The sequence below is a fragment of the Lodderomyces elongisporus genome, chromosome 2, assembly GCF_030384665.1.
Source record: "Lodderomyces elongisporus chromosome 2, complete sequence".
Taxonomy (NCBI): domain Eukaryota; kingdom Fungi; phylum Ascomycota; class Pichiomycetes; order Serinales; family Debaryomycetaceae; genus Lodderomyces; species Lodderomyces elongisporus.
Window position 1 is genome coordinate 433,594 of NC_083674.1, and position 13,739 is coordinate 447,332.

Below are 13,739 nucleotides of genomic sequence, written 5' to 3' on the forward strand. Positions count from 1 at the left end.
TTACTACGTAAAAAAAAACCAAAGAAAAAGGGAGTGTCTGTTCAAACTTTTTCAGTACTTCCGCTTCTGCTGACTACTACTTCCAATTTCACTCCCACTCCTACTTCCAATTCAACTCCCAAACTTTCCCCCTCCCCCCCTCGTACGTCATTTAGAACGAAGCTCAAACCTCGCCCAATCTGGAACTCAAAATTTTTTTTTTTCGTTATATTTTTTTTGTTTATATTTTTTCGGCTTGTTTTGTTCGTAAAATTTGTAACACAAAAGTTGAAAGAAAAGGTCAAGATAAAATAAATAGATTATTTAAAAAGTACTCAACAATACTGTACAAACGAGCTTCAAACGTAATCAATTCTAAAACAAAAGTTTATGATCTGCCTTTACTTTACTTTACTTTTCTTTTTACTCAATTGTTACTCACTTTTTTTTGTAAAGAATAAAGATAAAGATTAAAAAATAAGAAATAGGGGAAAAGAAGAAACTAGAAAAAGGAACAGCAAAAAAAAAAACACAAGTGATATGATCAATGGATGCCCTCGATACTCCATTGATATCGGTAAAGACATAGACGACCAGATATTGGATATCATTCAATTACGCCAACTATTAGCATTAGTTACCACTAAAGGAGTCTACATATATAATCTGTACAATTTACTCCCGCTTGCTAGTCATGTTAGATCCCCACTATCAATTGAGGAAAATGGGCTCAATATAGTGGTAAAGACAAAATTTATTACTGAACTTTCGCTGAAACGGCAGTCAGTATACAATTTATTCATCCAAACAAATCAAAACTTTCTACTCATATATCAAATCAAGATTGACTACTCACAATCAGTCTATGAAGTTCTTACTAGGGACAATGGATTAATGCAACTGGGCCTCCCATTGAGTGTTGCTGCCCAAAAAAGTTCACTTTTTAATATGATCCGTTCAGCTACAAAGGCAATTATCAATGGCACTGAAGAAGTATCACCAAATTTGGAGAATATTGAAAGTTTTCAAAACGACACCAATGATGATGACCTAGGAGGCTATGAAGTAAACCCCGTCCAATTGTCTATATTCAAACTACTAAAAATAGGATCCGGAAAACAAGAGTTTTGGCTCAAACCAAACTCTCACGAGCTTTATGTATTTACATACGCAAGCACAGAAATTAGCCAAGAAAATCAGGACTCGCTTCAAGTTGTTGACCTCACAACTTTTGAAAGCAAGCTAATCGAACTAGGAAAACTTCTGTGGTATAAGGGAAATGCTGAGAATATGTTTTATAACAAATTTCTTGATTATTTCGTGGTGCAACTTCGAGGTCAAAGTCAAGGTACAGAAGCAGCAGCAGCAGCAGTAGATGATGATGATGATGATGATGATGATGATGATGAATACAAGGTGGTACAATTCAGAGTCAGTGACCTCGAAACATACAACATCTTGGGAAAACAAAGACTAGACTCTATGGTATTCAACCCAAGAATAGATTTCTTTTATGCATTGTCTAAAGAAACCGATCTTAATTTGTACAAAATTGACAAAGGCGGTGTCAGCGGTAGAGTTCACAGGAACAACAACCACAACAACAACCACAACAACAACAACAACAACAACAACAACAACCACAACAATCACAACTTCAGTAGTAAGATGATTCTTATCAGAAGCTTTCACATCGACACAAAACACTTACAATGGTCGAAATGTGGCAATTACATTGTGGTACTTGATAAACAAGGATACTGGAAGGTGATTAGTAAATTTGGCAATACACTTTTTGATACTAATGAAATCATAAGTGAACTAGACGATAACAAGGATGAAAGCAGAGATTTTTCGTGTGCAAAAAGAGTATTGTATGCAGATGATGGGAATGGTATTTATGTGCTAAGCATAAGGGAGGAGAGCCAAAAGAAACTATATTACATTCCTTTGCTTAACATTACGAAACCCAATGATATAATTTACGACCAGTCGTACATTACACTTGTTGATGAATACCGCAACCTGATAAAATTTCCAATTTTGTCTAAATTCAAAAAATTGATCCAACAGCGCTCACTGGCAGTTCCAATATTGTCATATGCAAATACTGAGCAACTATCACTTTCCAAGAGTGAAAATAATAACCAGCTTGCCATGTCATACGGTGAGCATTTAGCCGTATCCACTCCTTTTAAAACTTCCGAGTACATCAACCATATACTCTGGTTCAACTTTAAGAACTTGCACGTCGAGCCAATGAATATTATCCATCAAGTGTGGTTTAAGGACTATTTAATTGTTGTTAATCGAAGGGAAAGGCACTTTTTAGATGAAAATGATATCAAAGAAGAAGACAATCACTTTATTGATGAGCTCATTGTATTTGATACCTCGCGCACAAAATATGGAATGAGTGGAGAAGATGTCACCATTAATAGCGAGAATGTATTGTGGAAATACGATTTCAAAACTACGTTTATTGATTTTCAAATGGTCAAAGATGACGCCGAATCACATTTGGTGATCCTTACTTATGATTACAAAATTGTAGTTTTGGATTTATTCAATGACAAGATGGTGGAAGTAGACTCGCAAAGCAAGTACTACAAGATTTTCATTTCAATCAATAGAACAATCCATTTGCAATCTCTCCAAGACAAGATCAACTTGAAAGATGTGATACAAAGTAGCATGATCCATAAGAGACATTTCTTGTTTTTGCTCAATTCAGGTGAGCTTTATTTATTAAAGAACCTGGGTCGACAGTCATCTTTTGTTGGTAAGCCCATTGATGCTATAAAGCCAAGCAACATGTATGATTTGATTCGATTTAATACAATGATTGAGTTTTTCAAATTTAAACAAATTCAGTTTCTGGAGTTGATCCAATACATTTACATGTTTGACGGTCAGCAAACGCTTATTTATGATGTCGACGAATTGGTCGATAAAGCTCATAGTAATATTCATAAGCAAAACGGGAAGGAGGGAAAAGAGGAAGAAGAAGAAGAAGAAGAAGAAGAAGAAGAAGAAGAAGAAGAACAAGAGGAAGAGGGGGAATTAGAGGATCTGGATTTTTCTTTACTCCCAGTTGTTATTGAAAGTGAAGGGTTGCAACCAATCGACATTGAAGCATCGTCGGAACGATCAATTAATCTTATTGGTTTGGAGAAGTTTGTCTTGAATGGACATTCTCCCCACAGCTTAGTTTTGAAACAGAAAGTAGCGCATAAGCTTATACTTAATAATTTTATTGAATTTGACTTGGTGCATCGTGGAGATTTGCAAAGCACCTACGACAAGTACAAATCGTTCAAGAATTTCCAATTTTGCCTTGAGCTCCTACTTTTTAAACACTTGACGGATGACCTGCTCAGTTTGCCTTTGAAGCGTTTATGTCAACTTATTGAGTTTTCAGACAATGCTGAGTCCATATATATAAATTGCTTGAGGAAGATCGAAATAGGATACTGGGGTAAGTTTTTTGATGTGATCAATGCATCGCCCGAGAAGTTCATGAATCGACTCATCAAACTTGATGATGTTGAATTGTGTTACAATTACTTAATTGTCTACTTGAATTACAAAAAGGAAGGTGAAGTTTATAGCGAAGCATATGGTGAAGCATCGGGTGATAATGAAGACAATGACGAAAAAATCGAAGCAGATGAAAAGCTGCAAGCAGATAGAACCGAGAGGAGTGGAGCTGAGGGTCTAGCAAGTGATCAGTTGAACAGATACGATAAGAAAATAATTTTAGAAATAGTCAAGATGTTGGAGAAAGCTGGGAAATGGGATTGGTGTTTTGACTTGTGTAGGTTTTTGAAGATCCTAGAGCCATCTGGACAGTTTTTGAAACAAGTCAAGTCACATCTTAATGGATATTAGATAAAGTATAAAGTATAAAGTTTAAATTATAAATTATAAAGTAGACATGAATGATACAAATGGTCAAGAGCTATATTAAATTTTCTTTTTTCCTCCTTCTTTTTCTTCTTCTTCTTCAATTCTCTCTTAAATTTATTTTTCCATTTTTTTCTTCATTTCCTTTTCGCAGCCAAGTCGATGTGCTTGTCTTTTTTTTTTTCTTCTTTTGACCTGCACATAGTGCGCAACCAACCAAGTTGACGCTTTTGTAATCGACAAGACAAAAGGAAACTAAAACAGAGAGTGAAAGAGAAAGAAAGAAAGAAAGAAGGAAAGACGGATAGACATACACACACAGACAGACATAGACACAGATATACACAACCAAAAAATCAGAAGTCTCTTCTCAAAGTCGAATTTAAACTATACCGAACAACTCGAAAGCCATACATACAACGACTATTCACTTTTGATAAGCCCTGAAATCATAAGTTTCGATTTTTATTTTCCTCACTGGTTTTCATTCACAAACACATTTACAATTAGCAAAGATGACTATGGCCACACAATTTGCAGAGACAACACACCGTTCTCTAACACAAACCGACTTGAGACGCAGAGTGCTCCAATTATACCGTAAATACATTAGAAACGCTCATGAATTTGCCAATTTGTATGAGTTGGATATGCCAGTTGCTAGTATAAGAACTAAAATTAGACAAGAGTTTGAGAGACAGAGGTTTGTTTCCGACTTGGAAGTGAATAATGTTCTTTACGCAAAGGGACAAATGGAGTTCCAGGAATTGATGAATTTCTGGAAACAACAATGTCATGTGATGAGATACTTTGATGATCAAAATGCCTACAATACATTGGACAAGAATGACTTTGTAAAGAACTTTTTGAGAGGAAACTAAATACGTTTGTGTGTAGGAAAAGTATGTAAATCAATAAAGTGATCAATAGGAAATATTTTTATTACAAGCAAGCTTATATTCATCGTTATAATCATTGTTTATGCTGTTATCGATCCCCCCCTCCCCTTGTTTTGTCTTTCATTAGTCTTTCATTCGTCTTCCTCGAGTTTTCCTCTAGTTTTCCTTTCAAAGATGTACACCTGCTTGAGTCAACAATATTCATCCATTAGTAAATCTACAACTGAAGTTAAAAGGCTATAAAAAGATTATTAAATAACTAGCCAAACAATGTATAGTGGGCAAGGCGGGTATACAACTATAAAGAAAAAACCAACAACAAACTAAAAGAAAAAAAAGGGAGGAAAACTAAGAAGTGAAACATTCATACTTTGTAGTAATGATGATAAGTAAATAAAGAAACAACAAAAAAAAACCACCTCTATACAAGGAGTTTATATTTCTTTATCTCTTCTATTTATTTCAATGAATATGTTTCACATTCTACTCGATAACTGCTTCATCAATTGGCATTTCATCGGGATAATCCAATTCTTCTTCGTCAATGCTTGCTTCTTGGTATTGTTGGTACTCGCTCACCAAATCATTCATGTTCGATTCAGCCTCAGTGAATTCCATCTCATCCATACCTTCTGAAGTGTACCAGTGCAAGAACGCTTTTCTTCTAAACATGGCGCTGAACTGGTCACCAACTCTCTTGAACAATTCTTGAATCGAAGTCGAGTTACCAATAAAAGTTGCAGACATGTCCAAATCTCTTGGAGGAACTGAACACACAGCAGTTTGAACATTGTTTGGAATCCACTCGACAAAGTATGACGAGTTTCTTGCTTGCACTTTTTGCATCTCGTCGTCAACTTCTTGGACTGAAACCTTACCTCTAAAGAATGCAGCAACTGTCAAGTAACGACCATTCTTAGGGTCAGAAGCAGCCATCATGTTTTTGGAATCAAACATTTGTTGAGTCAACTCTGGCACGGTAACTGATCTAAAAGATTTGGAGCCAATCGAAGTCAATGGCGCATAACCAACCATAAAGAAATGTAATCTTGGGAAAGGAACCAAGTTGACGGCCAATTTCCTCAAGTCCGAGTTCAATTGACCTGGGTAACGCAATGAAGTAGTGACACCTGACATAACCGATGAGACCAAATTATTCAATTCAGCATAAGATGGTTGTGGCAATTTCAATGTCTTTTGACAAATGTTGTACAAAGCTTCATTATCGATACAAAATGTCTCATCGGAGTTTTCAACCAATTGGTGGACCGATAAGGTTGCATTATATGGCTCAATAACAGTATCTGAAACTTTTGGAGATGGCACCACGGAGAATGTAGCCATCATTCTGTCTGGGAATTCTTCTCTAATCTTGGAGATCAACAAAGTACCCATACCTGAACCAGTACCACCACCCAAGGAGTGGGTGATTTGGAAACCTTGTAAAGAGTCACAACCTTCAGCTTCTCTTCTGACAACGTCCATCACAGAGTCGACCAATTCTGCTCCCTCGGTGTAGTGACCTTTTGCCCATACATTACCAGCAGAACTTTGGCCAAAGATATAGTTGTCTGGTCTAAAAAGATTACCAATATTGGATGTTTTGACATTGTCTATAGTACCTGGCTCCAAATCCACCAACACCGCTCTTGGAACGTATTTACCGGAGCTTGCCTCGTTGAAGTAAACGTCTAATTTAGACTTTTGTAAATCGTTATCACCGTGATAGTTTCCGCTATTGTCTAAACCGTGTTCACCACAGATGGTTTCCCAAAATGCTGCACCCTAAAAAGAAAAACAATTATGTTAGTAAATAAAAACTTGCTTTTACATATATATATATATATTTATATTCATTTTATTCCAATAGGACTAATTTGAAAGATATTGGATGATACGTACAATTTGGTTACCACATTGACCAGTTGACAAATGAATCTAATGGATTATATGTTAGTATTGGTTATTGACTTGGTAGGATCAATGTTGAAAGTATAAAGAGTAGAAATTAAAACACGAAAGATGAAAATAAAAATTTAAATAAAAACGAATAAGAGTACAAACCACGACTCTTATTGATTCATGTAACAACCAGTGAGTGTATTGCAAAATGACAGGATTGGATCCCTTGCAAAATGATACAAATAGGGGTGATCCGTTAATGAATCATGAGATGCAAAGCCAATACTTTGGTGTAGTTTGCTAAACAGACGTGTCTTGTACTGCCGCCTCTCGACTTGTGTCTGTGTGTGTGTGTGTATTTTTTTAATTTATTTCTGGTTTCTTGTTGCATGTTTAAATTTTTAGTTTCTGTTCTCCTCTTTTGTTAACATACGATTTCTCTCATATTTATTTAATGTATCAAAAGTATTTGAATTATGGTGAAGAAGATGATGATTGGGAGGGGGGTGTAAAAGGGAAAGGAAAGAAGAGATGTATGTGAGTAGTATTAAAGATTTGATGTTGATGTTTACAACTAATAGAAACAGCCGTCTTTTGTGAGTGTATATTTTGTTGTAAAATCTGATCTGCGTACCTCCTACTACTACCTCTAATAGTAACACTTAAATCACTACTGTATTTTCTCGCTCCAGGGAATGCGTGTATCAAAAAAAAAACTTTTTCTTTTTTCTTCAATTCGCTTTGTTTACATTTCAAAACATGATCACGTGACACAAATACTTTTTTATTTCTCAAAAGAGTTATATTGATTATCGCTCGCTGCCAGAAAATATTAGACGAGGAAAATCCACACGTCTATACAGATGGTCCAAAGCAACAGAACAAAACCGAACGAGCAAACAAACAAAAAGTGAAAGATAAGGATGAAAAAAAAAAGATTAAAGAAGATTTGAAAAAGATTAGAGTAGACTGAAATCGATAAAGTGAAAACTCCTGTTGAGCGGAGCTCACATTTTCCTACCCTACCTTCTTATTAATATAGATTATTTAACAACTTTTCTTTAAATTACGACACTATACTGTGTCATTTTCATTTTAATTTCCATTTTCATTATCTAAAATATATTTTGTGAGGCGCAACTTTCTCGTGGACCATGTTTTACTTCAATGCAGCATCGATCTTCTCTTGCAACTTGCCCTCTCTTTTCAATTTCTGCAAATCATCGTTTCCTCCAATATGCTCTCCGCCAATAAAAATGTTTGGAATGGTTTTCTGTCCAGTTAATTCAGTCACGGCCTCTTGAATAGCATCACCATCGTCTTCCAAATCCATATCCACAACAAATGCATCCTTTGTAATATGATCAATTGTCTTCTCTGCCTGTGCACAATGAGGACACCATGACTTGGCAGCTATGAAAATGGGCTTTTCTTTGATCCATTTCTGGACTTTTTGCTTTGCTTGTGCGTCAGACATTTTCTTGTAGAATTGATTACTCCGTTCTATACGTTTTGCAAATAATGTAGGCTATATGTTTTTTAGAATGAAGGCGTTGATATTTCCTTCTTGGAAAAAAGAAACCCTGATATATATATCTTTATATATGTATATATCCTGGACCCAGACTATAAATTCCTTTGCTATGATTCTGACGAGGGTTGCGATCAATTATGCGAGAGAAGAGCATTGACAGAGGGTCATGGAAAGATGCAAAGAGGATGGTGGTGATGGTAGTGGTGGTAGTGGTAGTGGTCGTAGTGGTAGTGGTAGTGGTAGTGGTGGAAGGGTGGGAATTATTACACGACTATGTAACAGTGCATATAATAGCAACTTTGAAATCATTTGCCTTTGCAATCTTGCTTGGGATAGCAAGACAGGAAGCTTTAGTTATACCCCGTATACCCCCTATCCCCACTCATTACTAGAAAGCACGGTTAAGAGCATATGTCGGTCTCATTGGAAGATTGTAGAAGATCAAAAACAAATTGGAGTCCTTACCCCGTGCTCGGTTTTGAGAATTTCCGACAACAAAGTTTTTGCCGCAATTTCCAAATTTTTAGTAAATCATTTAGGTACAGCGAGATAGATTGATAGATCAAGAGGGAAAGTATATACGAAAATCAAAAGTTGAAATGGCTGCAAATATCTTCCGGGTGCATGTTAGTAATGCACTGTACCTGAAAAAAAAGTTGTTCAATCTGTATCTACAACCAGAAAGAATAATCGATATAGCATGCTATATACTGTATTTATTCCATTTTATTTTGTTTTATTGTGCTCTACTCTACTCTACTCTACTCTATTCTATTCTACTTTATTTCCCTCTACTCCAATCCACTAATTTCTACTTTATTGTAAACTTTTTAAACTAGTTTGCTATTTTTCTTTTTTATCCATGCAATTCTATTTCTTTACTACTCTGAAGATCGTATAGATAAGTTAATCCAAACTCGGGCACTCTATACTCCCTAGATTTATTGATTGACTTGGCCAAACTGTTCAATATATTCTTGGGCTCCAAAATGGGTTCTCCACTAAGTTTAAACGTGCCCCAATGAACACCCTTCATAAACTTGGCCGAAACTTGTCTACATATTTCCAAAGACTCTGCAGGTGAAATATGACGAGGTTTCTGATGCCAGCTGGGACAATATTGTCCAATGGGTAAAAGGGCTAATGTCACGGGTCCATATTTGCGACCAATCACATCAAACAATTCTTTCAGGTAACCGGTGTCTCCAGCATGGTACAATATGGACTCGCCATTGCGTCGAAGAATGTATGAACACCAAAGGGATTGGTTTGCATCGATAATGTGACGGCCGGACCAATGCATCGAGGGAACACACACAATCTCGTATTTATCAGGAAAATTTGTCGTGTCGCTTGTAATGTACCTCGTGATATCCAACGTGTCCCACCAGTCTAGTTCCACCACCTTATAGATACCTTTTCTGGCTAGTCGTTTCTTAAGACCCATAGGTACAATCCAATAACTCTCATTTCGAATTTGGGACACCAAGTCCATCTCAAGATGGTCAGGATGGTCATGCGAAACTAATACAAAATTGAGGTTATTGTTTGTCGCGTACTTTATATCTTCCAAAGTCATAGGTGCTTTATTAAGTCGTTTAGGACCCAAGGAAGGTGTAAATAGATGATCACTGATGAGCGGGTCGGTAAGGAAATTAATTCCGCTTATTTGGAAAAAGGCACACGATTGACCAATCCATGTAAATAGTAATTGATCTCGCAATGCACAATCCACCAAAGTGGTTGAAGACAACGATTTGAAAAACCAACCTTGCTGCTTGCTTTTTATAAATAATGCATCGAAATTGTTACTCTTTAAACATTCTTGTAAAATCTTTGAATTGGATCTATACTTGTTCAAATCTGGTTTGTGACTTTTTAGTTCATCTTCAACTTCCACAGCTCCATCATGAGGTTGTGGTAGTTTCTTGTGCACCTCAATAGTACTACCATATATCAGCTCAAACAATTCCATTATCCTCACGAGGATGAATTCAAAAACAGTTTGTGGTCTATATTCTTCAAATGGGTTAACAAACATTCCTGCTACTGTTGCCGATTTGAATTTAGAGTAGTCCAAGTCTGCACCCAAACCCTGGCTCTTCATGATCTTGTGATATTCATCTCTGCGGGATTTGATGATGTAGTGCGTTCGTACTTGCATGTAGACTTCATATGACGTGTAAAGCGAAAGAATGCCTAGCCCTATTTTTGTCTTGATACCTAAGGTACTTAATGAGCCAAGCACGGTCATGTTGGCAACAAAAAGAGTAGGCTTAAAAAAAAAAAAAGAAACAAAATAAGAAGTAGTAGTAATAATAACAGTAGTGGAAGAAGAGTGAAAGTAGATAAAAAGGTTTTAATGAGAAGGATGATATCTACTAATCATAAACCTTGACATCTCGGTTAGTAATCGAGAGCATATTTTTCCTATCAGAGTTTTACCCGCGCTTCTCACCGGCGTTATCATTTACTTTTAAAGCAACATTAACCTTACAATGCTTTGCAGTATAACCAATTAATCTCAATTGTACTCCACATCACATCAAATCAGCTCAATTCAATTCAAGTCAAGTCAATTCGACTCTATTCAAACTCTGGCTCGACCCTACTCGATATTTTTTTTTACAAGTTTAAATTACCTAAAGTTTTATCCTTTATTCAGTGCTAGTTATTCTAAACATTTTTTTTTAATTTTATAAGGCAGCCTTGATCTTGTCCTCCAACTTGTCTTCAGACTTCAATGCTTGCACATCAGAGTTACCACCAACATGTTGGCCACCAATAAAGACATTTGGCACAGTTCTTTGGCCAGTAATTTCGAGCAAAGCTTCTTGAATCTCTGCACCATCTTCCGACTCATCCAATTCTATAATGTATGCATCCTTGGTGATAGATCCAATTGTCTGCTTAGTTTTTTGACAGTATGGGCAATAGGTCTTTGAAGCAATAAAAATTGGCTTCTCCTTGATCAATTTCTCGACTTTGTCTTTGACTTGTTGTGAAACCATGTTTGATTGTGATATATAACGTCTCAGATACAATGATGTTGGTGAAAAAGTTATTGAACGAAAAACACTTCTAAGCATTAAACTGTTGCTAGTTTTTTATTTTTTTTAAATTTTTTCTTTTTGGTTCCTTTTCTTTGTTCAAATTAAAAAAAAAAAAGGATTGTAGAATATTGGGTATGATGGCGACGAAAGCGTGGCTCACCCTTTTTTATTTATTATATAAAAAAAAAATGCATTTACAATTGCTTGCGAAGGTGGGAGTGGTTTAGTCAGCTACCAGTATGATGCAATAATTTGCACCACAAACACGACCTCTTGATTCTGTCCTGCTTTTTGCCATGTTGATAGTAACATGAGGAGAAGGAGGAGGCAGAGGAGGCAGAGGAGGCAGAGGAAAAGGAGATATAGGATTCGAAATAACTCTGTTGGTTCAATAGAGAAAACAGACACAGTAATTTTTTTAATGTATTTATGATCAACTTGCCCTTCATTCGCCTCAAGGAATGGAGCAACGTTTTTAATCTATTACTCTAAATAAGGCTTTTGATAGAAGTCACAGTATACGAGAGATAACCATAATTTTTTTCCATAAACACATTTAATAACAAAGTTTTAACTAAACAGAGCGAGTAGTTTGTCAGATCAATAGCCAATTTGCACAACTTCTCTAATCCATGTGCACATTTCATCAGTAGATTTCCATTGTGTTGATTACCGAGTAATGTTGTTTGCTTCCAATCAAACTTATGACGGCTAGTGAGGTGGCAGAGGAAATGAGAGAGAGAGAGAGAGAGGGAGAGAGAGAGAGGGAGAGAGGGGGAGAGAGAGAGAGAGAGAGAGAGAGAGAGAGAGAGAGAGAGAGAGAGAGAAAAGAAAAAAAAAATAACACACAAGGACCAGCACATTACATAGACGACGCCAAAGTATTCAAAGTAACAACCACAAGTATTTAAAGTTACCAAGAAAAGACAGAATGTCGGTCTCTATACAGAATAGAACCATAGAGTTTCAACAATGTGTCAACACATACGAAAAGATCAATAGAAAACAACAACAACAGCAACAAGCACAACAAGCACAACATCATGGCAGTGGCAGAAAAAACAGCTCCCAACAAGTGCACCAACTTCCAAAGAAATCAGAATTTAGTCAGCAAGCAAGCCTAATAGCTAAAGACATATCACATGTTACAGAACTATTGAGTAAACTAGCGATCTTGGCCAAGAGGAAGCCACTTTTCGATGATAAGCCTATTGAAATAGGAGAGCTTACATATGTGATTAAGCAGGATATTTTCAAAATCGAAACTAATATTCAGAACTTGCAAAAATACATGAAGGGCGAATCTTCAATTATGGTTGACTCACAAACAACCCAATTCAGCAAAAACGTGTTAACGTTGCTCAATTCAAAAATGAAAAATGTCTCTGGTGAGTTCAAACATGTGTTGGAAGTGAGGCAAAAGAATGAATTAATGAACAAGAGTCGTCAAGATAATTTTCTTTCTGCGGTTTCTAATAACCGTCTTAACACATCATCGCCGTTAATGATAGATGATGAGTTGGCAAGCACTGGTAGAGCATCTGATTCGCTAAGCAACTTGAATGAGAATCCTTATCTCACAACCTCAGCATCTTCTCCCTACTCTACTGCGGCACAACACCAACAGCAGCAACAGGGCAATAAAGGTGCTTCGCCGTATGGTCTTGATAACGAAGCTGATCCTCCGCTTGTTTCACCATACGACAACTCCGATTACTTAACATTACCGGACCAGCAACAACAACAAATGCTCTTGATGGAAGAACAAAATAGTGGTCAACAATATTTACAGCTGAGGAATAGAGCAGTCGAGAGCATTGAAAGCACCATCAACGAAGTGGGCAATTTGTTTCAGCAATTGGCCACGATGGTGAGCGAACAAGGTGAGCAAATTCAGCGGATCGATGCCAATGTTGAGGATATTAGTCTCAACATCAATGGAGCACAACGAGAATTGTTGAAATATTATGCTCACATTACAAGCAATAGATGGTTGTTTTTAAAAATTTTTGGCGTGTTGATTGTGTTTTTCTTCCTCTGGGTGCTTGTTAGTTGATAAGTGGGGGGTCTTTTTTTGTTTAATTTCTTATTTTTTTCATTTTTTTTTTATTTTTTTTTATTTTTTTTAACGCTTCTTTTTGAGTATTTTATTATCCATATACTAAAGAGTGTTTATCCATATAAATATAAATACAAGAAAGAAACATTTAAAAGAAGAACTACTGTTCTTATAAGATAGTATTATAATGAAATAAGTGGTGCTAATGGTAATTGTTATGTAATTGATATCAACGTATAGGTTTATTTTTATTTTTATTTTTTATTTTTTTTTTTTAAGTTTTAAGTACGGGGTTGGGTATTTAGCAAGTCGTGTATTCGGTGATAGTATTATCAAATTCTATGAGCGAGAAACTTACGTATGTGGCTCATAAAGAATCGAACACACACACACACACACACAAATAT

At 36.1% G+C, this 13,739-nt stretch overlaps 7 protein-coding genes across 7 annotated transcripts; 3 read left to right on the forward strand and 4 right to left on the reverse strand. All coding sequences in view use genetic code 12, as the record gives it.

Annotated features, from left to right (window-relative positions):
• Positions 1-519: 519 nt before the first annotated feature.
• Positions 520-3,870, forward strand: RIC1 (WD40 repeat protein; the record flags this gene model as incomplete). Its single annotated transcript, XM_001526606.2, has 1 exon — positions 520-3,870. One exon carries the CDS (start codon positions 520-522, stop codon positions 3,868-3,870), a length of 3,351 nt encoding a protein of 1,116 aa, XP_001526656.2.
• Positions 3,871-4,400: 530 nt separating this feature from the next.
• On the forward strand, positions 4,401-4,766 carry PVL30_001456 (uncharacterized protein; the record flags this gene model as incomplete). The annotated part of the gene is made up of 1 exon (XM_001526607.1): positions 4,401-4,766. The coding sequence occupies one exon, from the start codon at positions 4,401-4,403 to the stop codon at positions 4,764-4,766; it is 366 nt and encodes a 121-aa protein (XP_001526657.1).
• A 501-nt stretch (positions 4,767-5,267) lies between these two features.
• On the reverse strand, positions 5,268-7,131 carry TUB2 (beta-tubulin; the record flags this gene model as incomplete). Its single annotated transcript, XM_001526608.2, has 3 exons — positions 5,268-6,569; positions 6,687-6,722; positions 7,120-7,131. 3 exons carry the CDS (start codon positions 7,129-7,131, stop codon positions 5,268-5,270), a joined length of 1,350 nt encoding a protein of 449 aa, XP_001526658.2.
• Positions 7,132-7,845: 714 nt separating this feature from the next.
• Positions 7,846-8,163, reverse strand: GRX1_2 (Glutaredoxin-1; the record flags this gene model as incomplete). The annotated part of the gene is made up of 1 exon (XM_001526609.1): positions 7,846-8,163. One exon carries the CDS (start codon positions 8,161-8,163, stop codon positions 7,846-7,848), a length of 318 nt encoding a protein of 105 aa, XP_001526659.1.
• Positions 8,164-9,076: 913 nt separating this feature from the next.
• Positions 9,077-10,474, reverse strand: PVL30_001459 (uncharacterized protein; the record flags this gene model as incomplete). The annotated part of the gene is made up of 1 exon (XM_001526610.2): positions 9,077-10,474. One exon carries the CDS (start codon positions 10,472-10,474, stop codon positions 9,077-9,079), a length of 1,398 nt encoding a protein of 465 aa, XP_001526660.2.
• A 442-nt stretch (positions 10,475-10,916) lies between these two features.
• Positions 10,917-11,231, reverse strand: GRX1_3 (Glutaredoxin-1; the record flags this gene model as incomplete). The annotated part of the gene is made up of 1 exon (XM_001526611.2): positions 10,917-11,231. The coding sequence occupies one exon, from the start codon at positions 11,229-11,231 to the stop codon at positions 10,917-10,919; it is 315 nt and encodes a 104-aa protein (XP_001526661.2).
• A 973-nt stretch (positions 11,232-12,204) lies between these two features.
• On the forward strand, positions 12,205-13,329 carry sed5 (Integral membrane protein SED5; the record flags this gene model as incomplete). Its single annotated transcript, XM_001526612.2, has 1 exon — positions 12,205-13,329. One exon carries the CDS (start codon positions 12,205-12,207, stop codon positions 13,327-13,329), a length of 1,125 nt encoding a protein of 374 aa, XP_001526662.2.
• Positions 13,330-13,739: the final 410 nt, after the last annotated feature.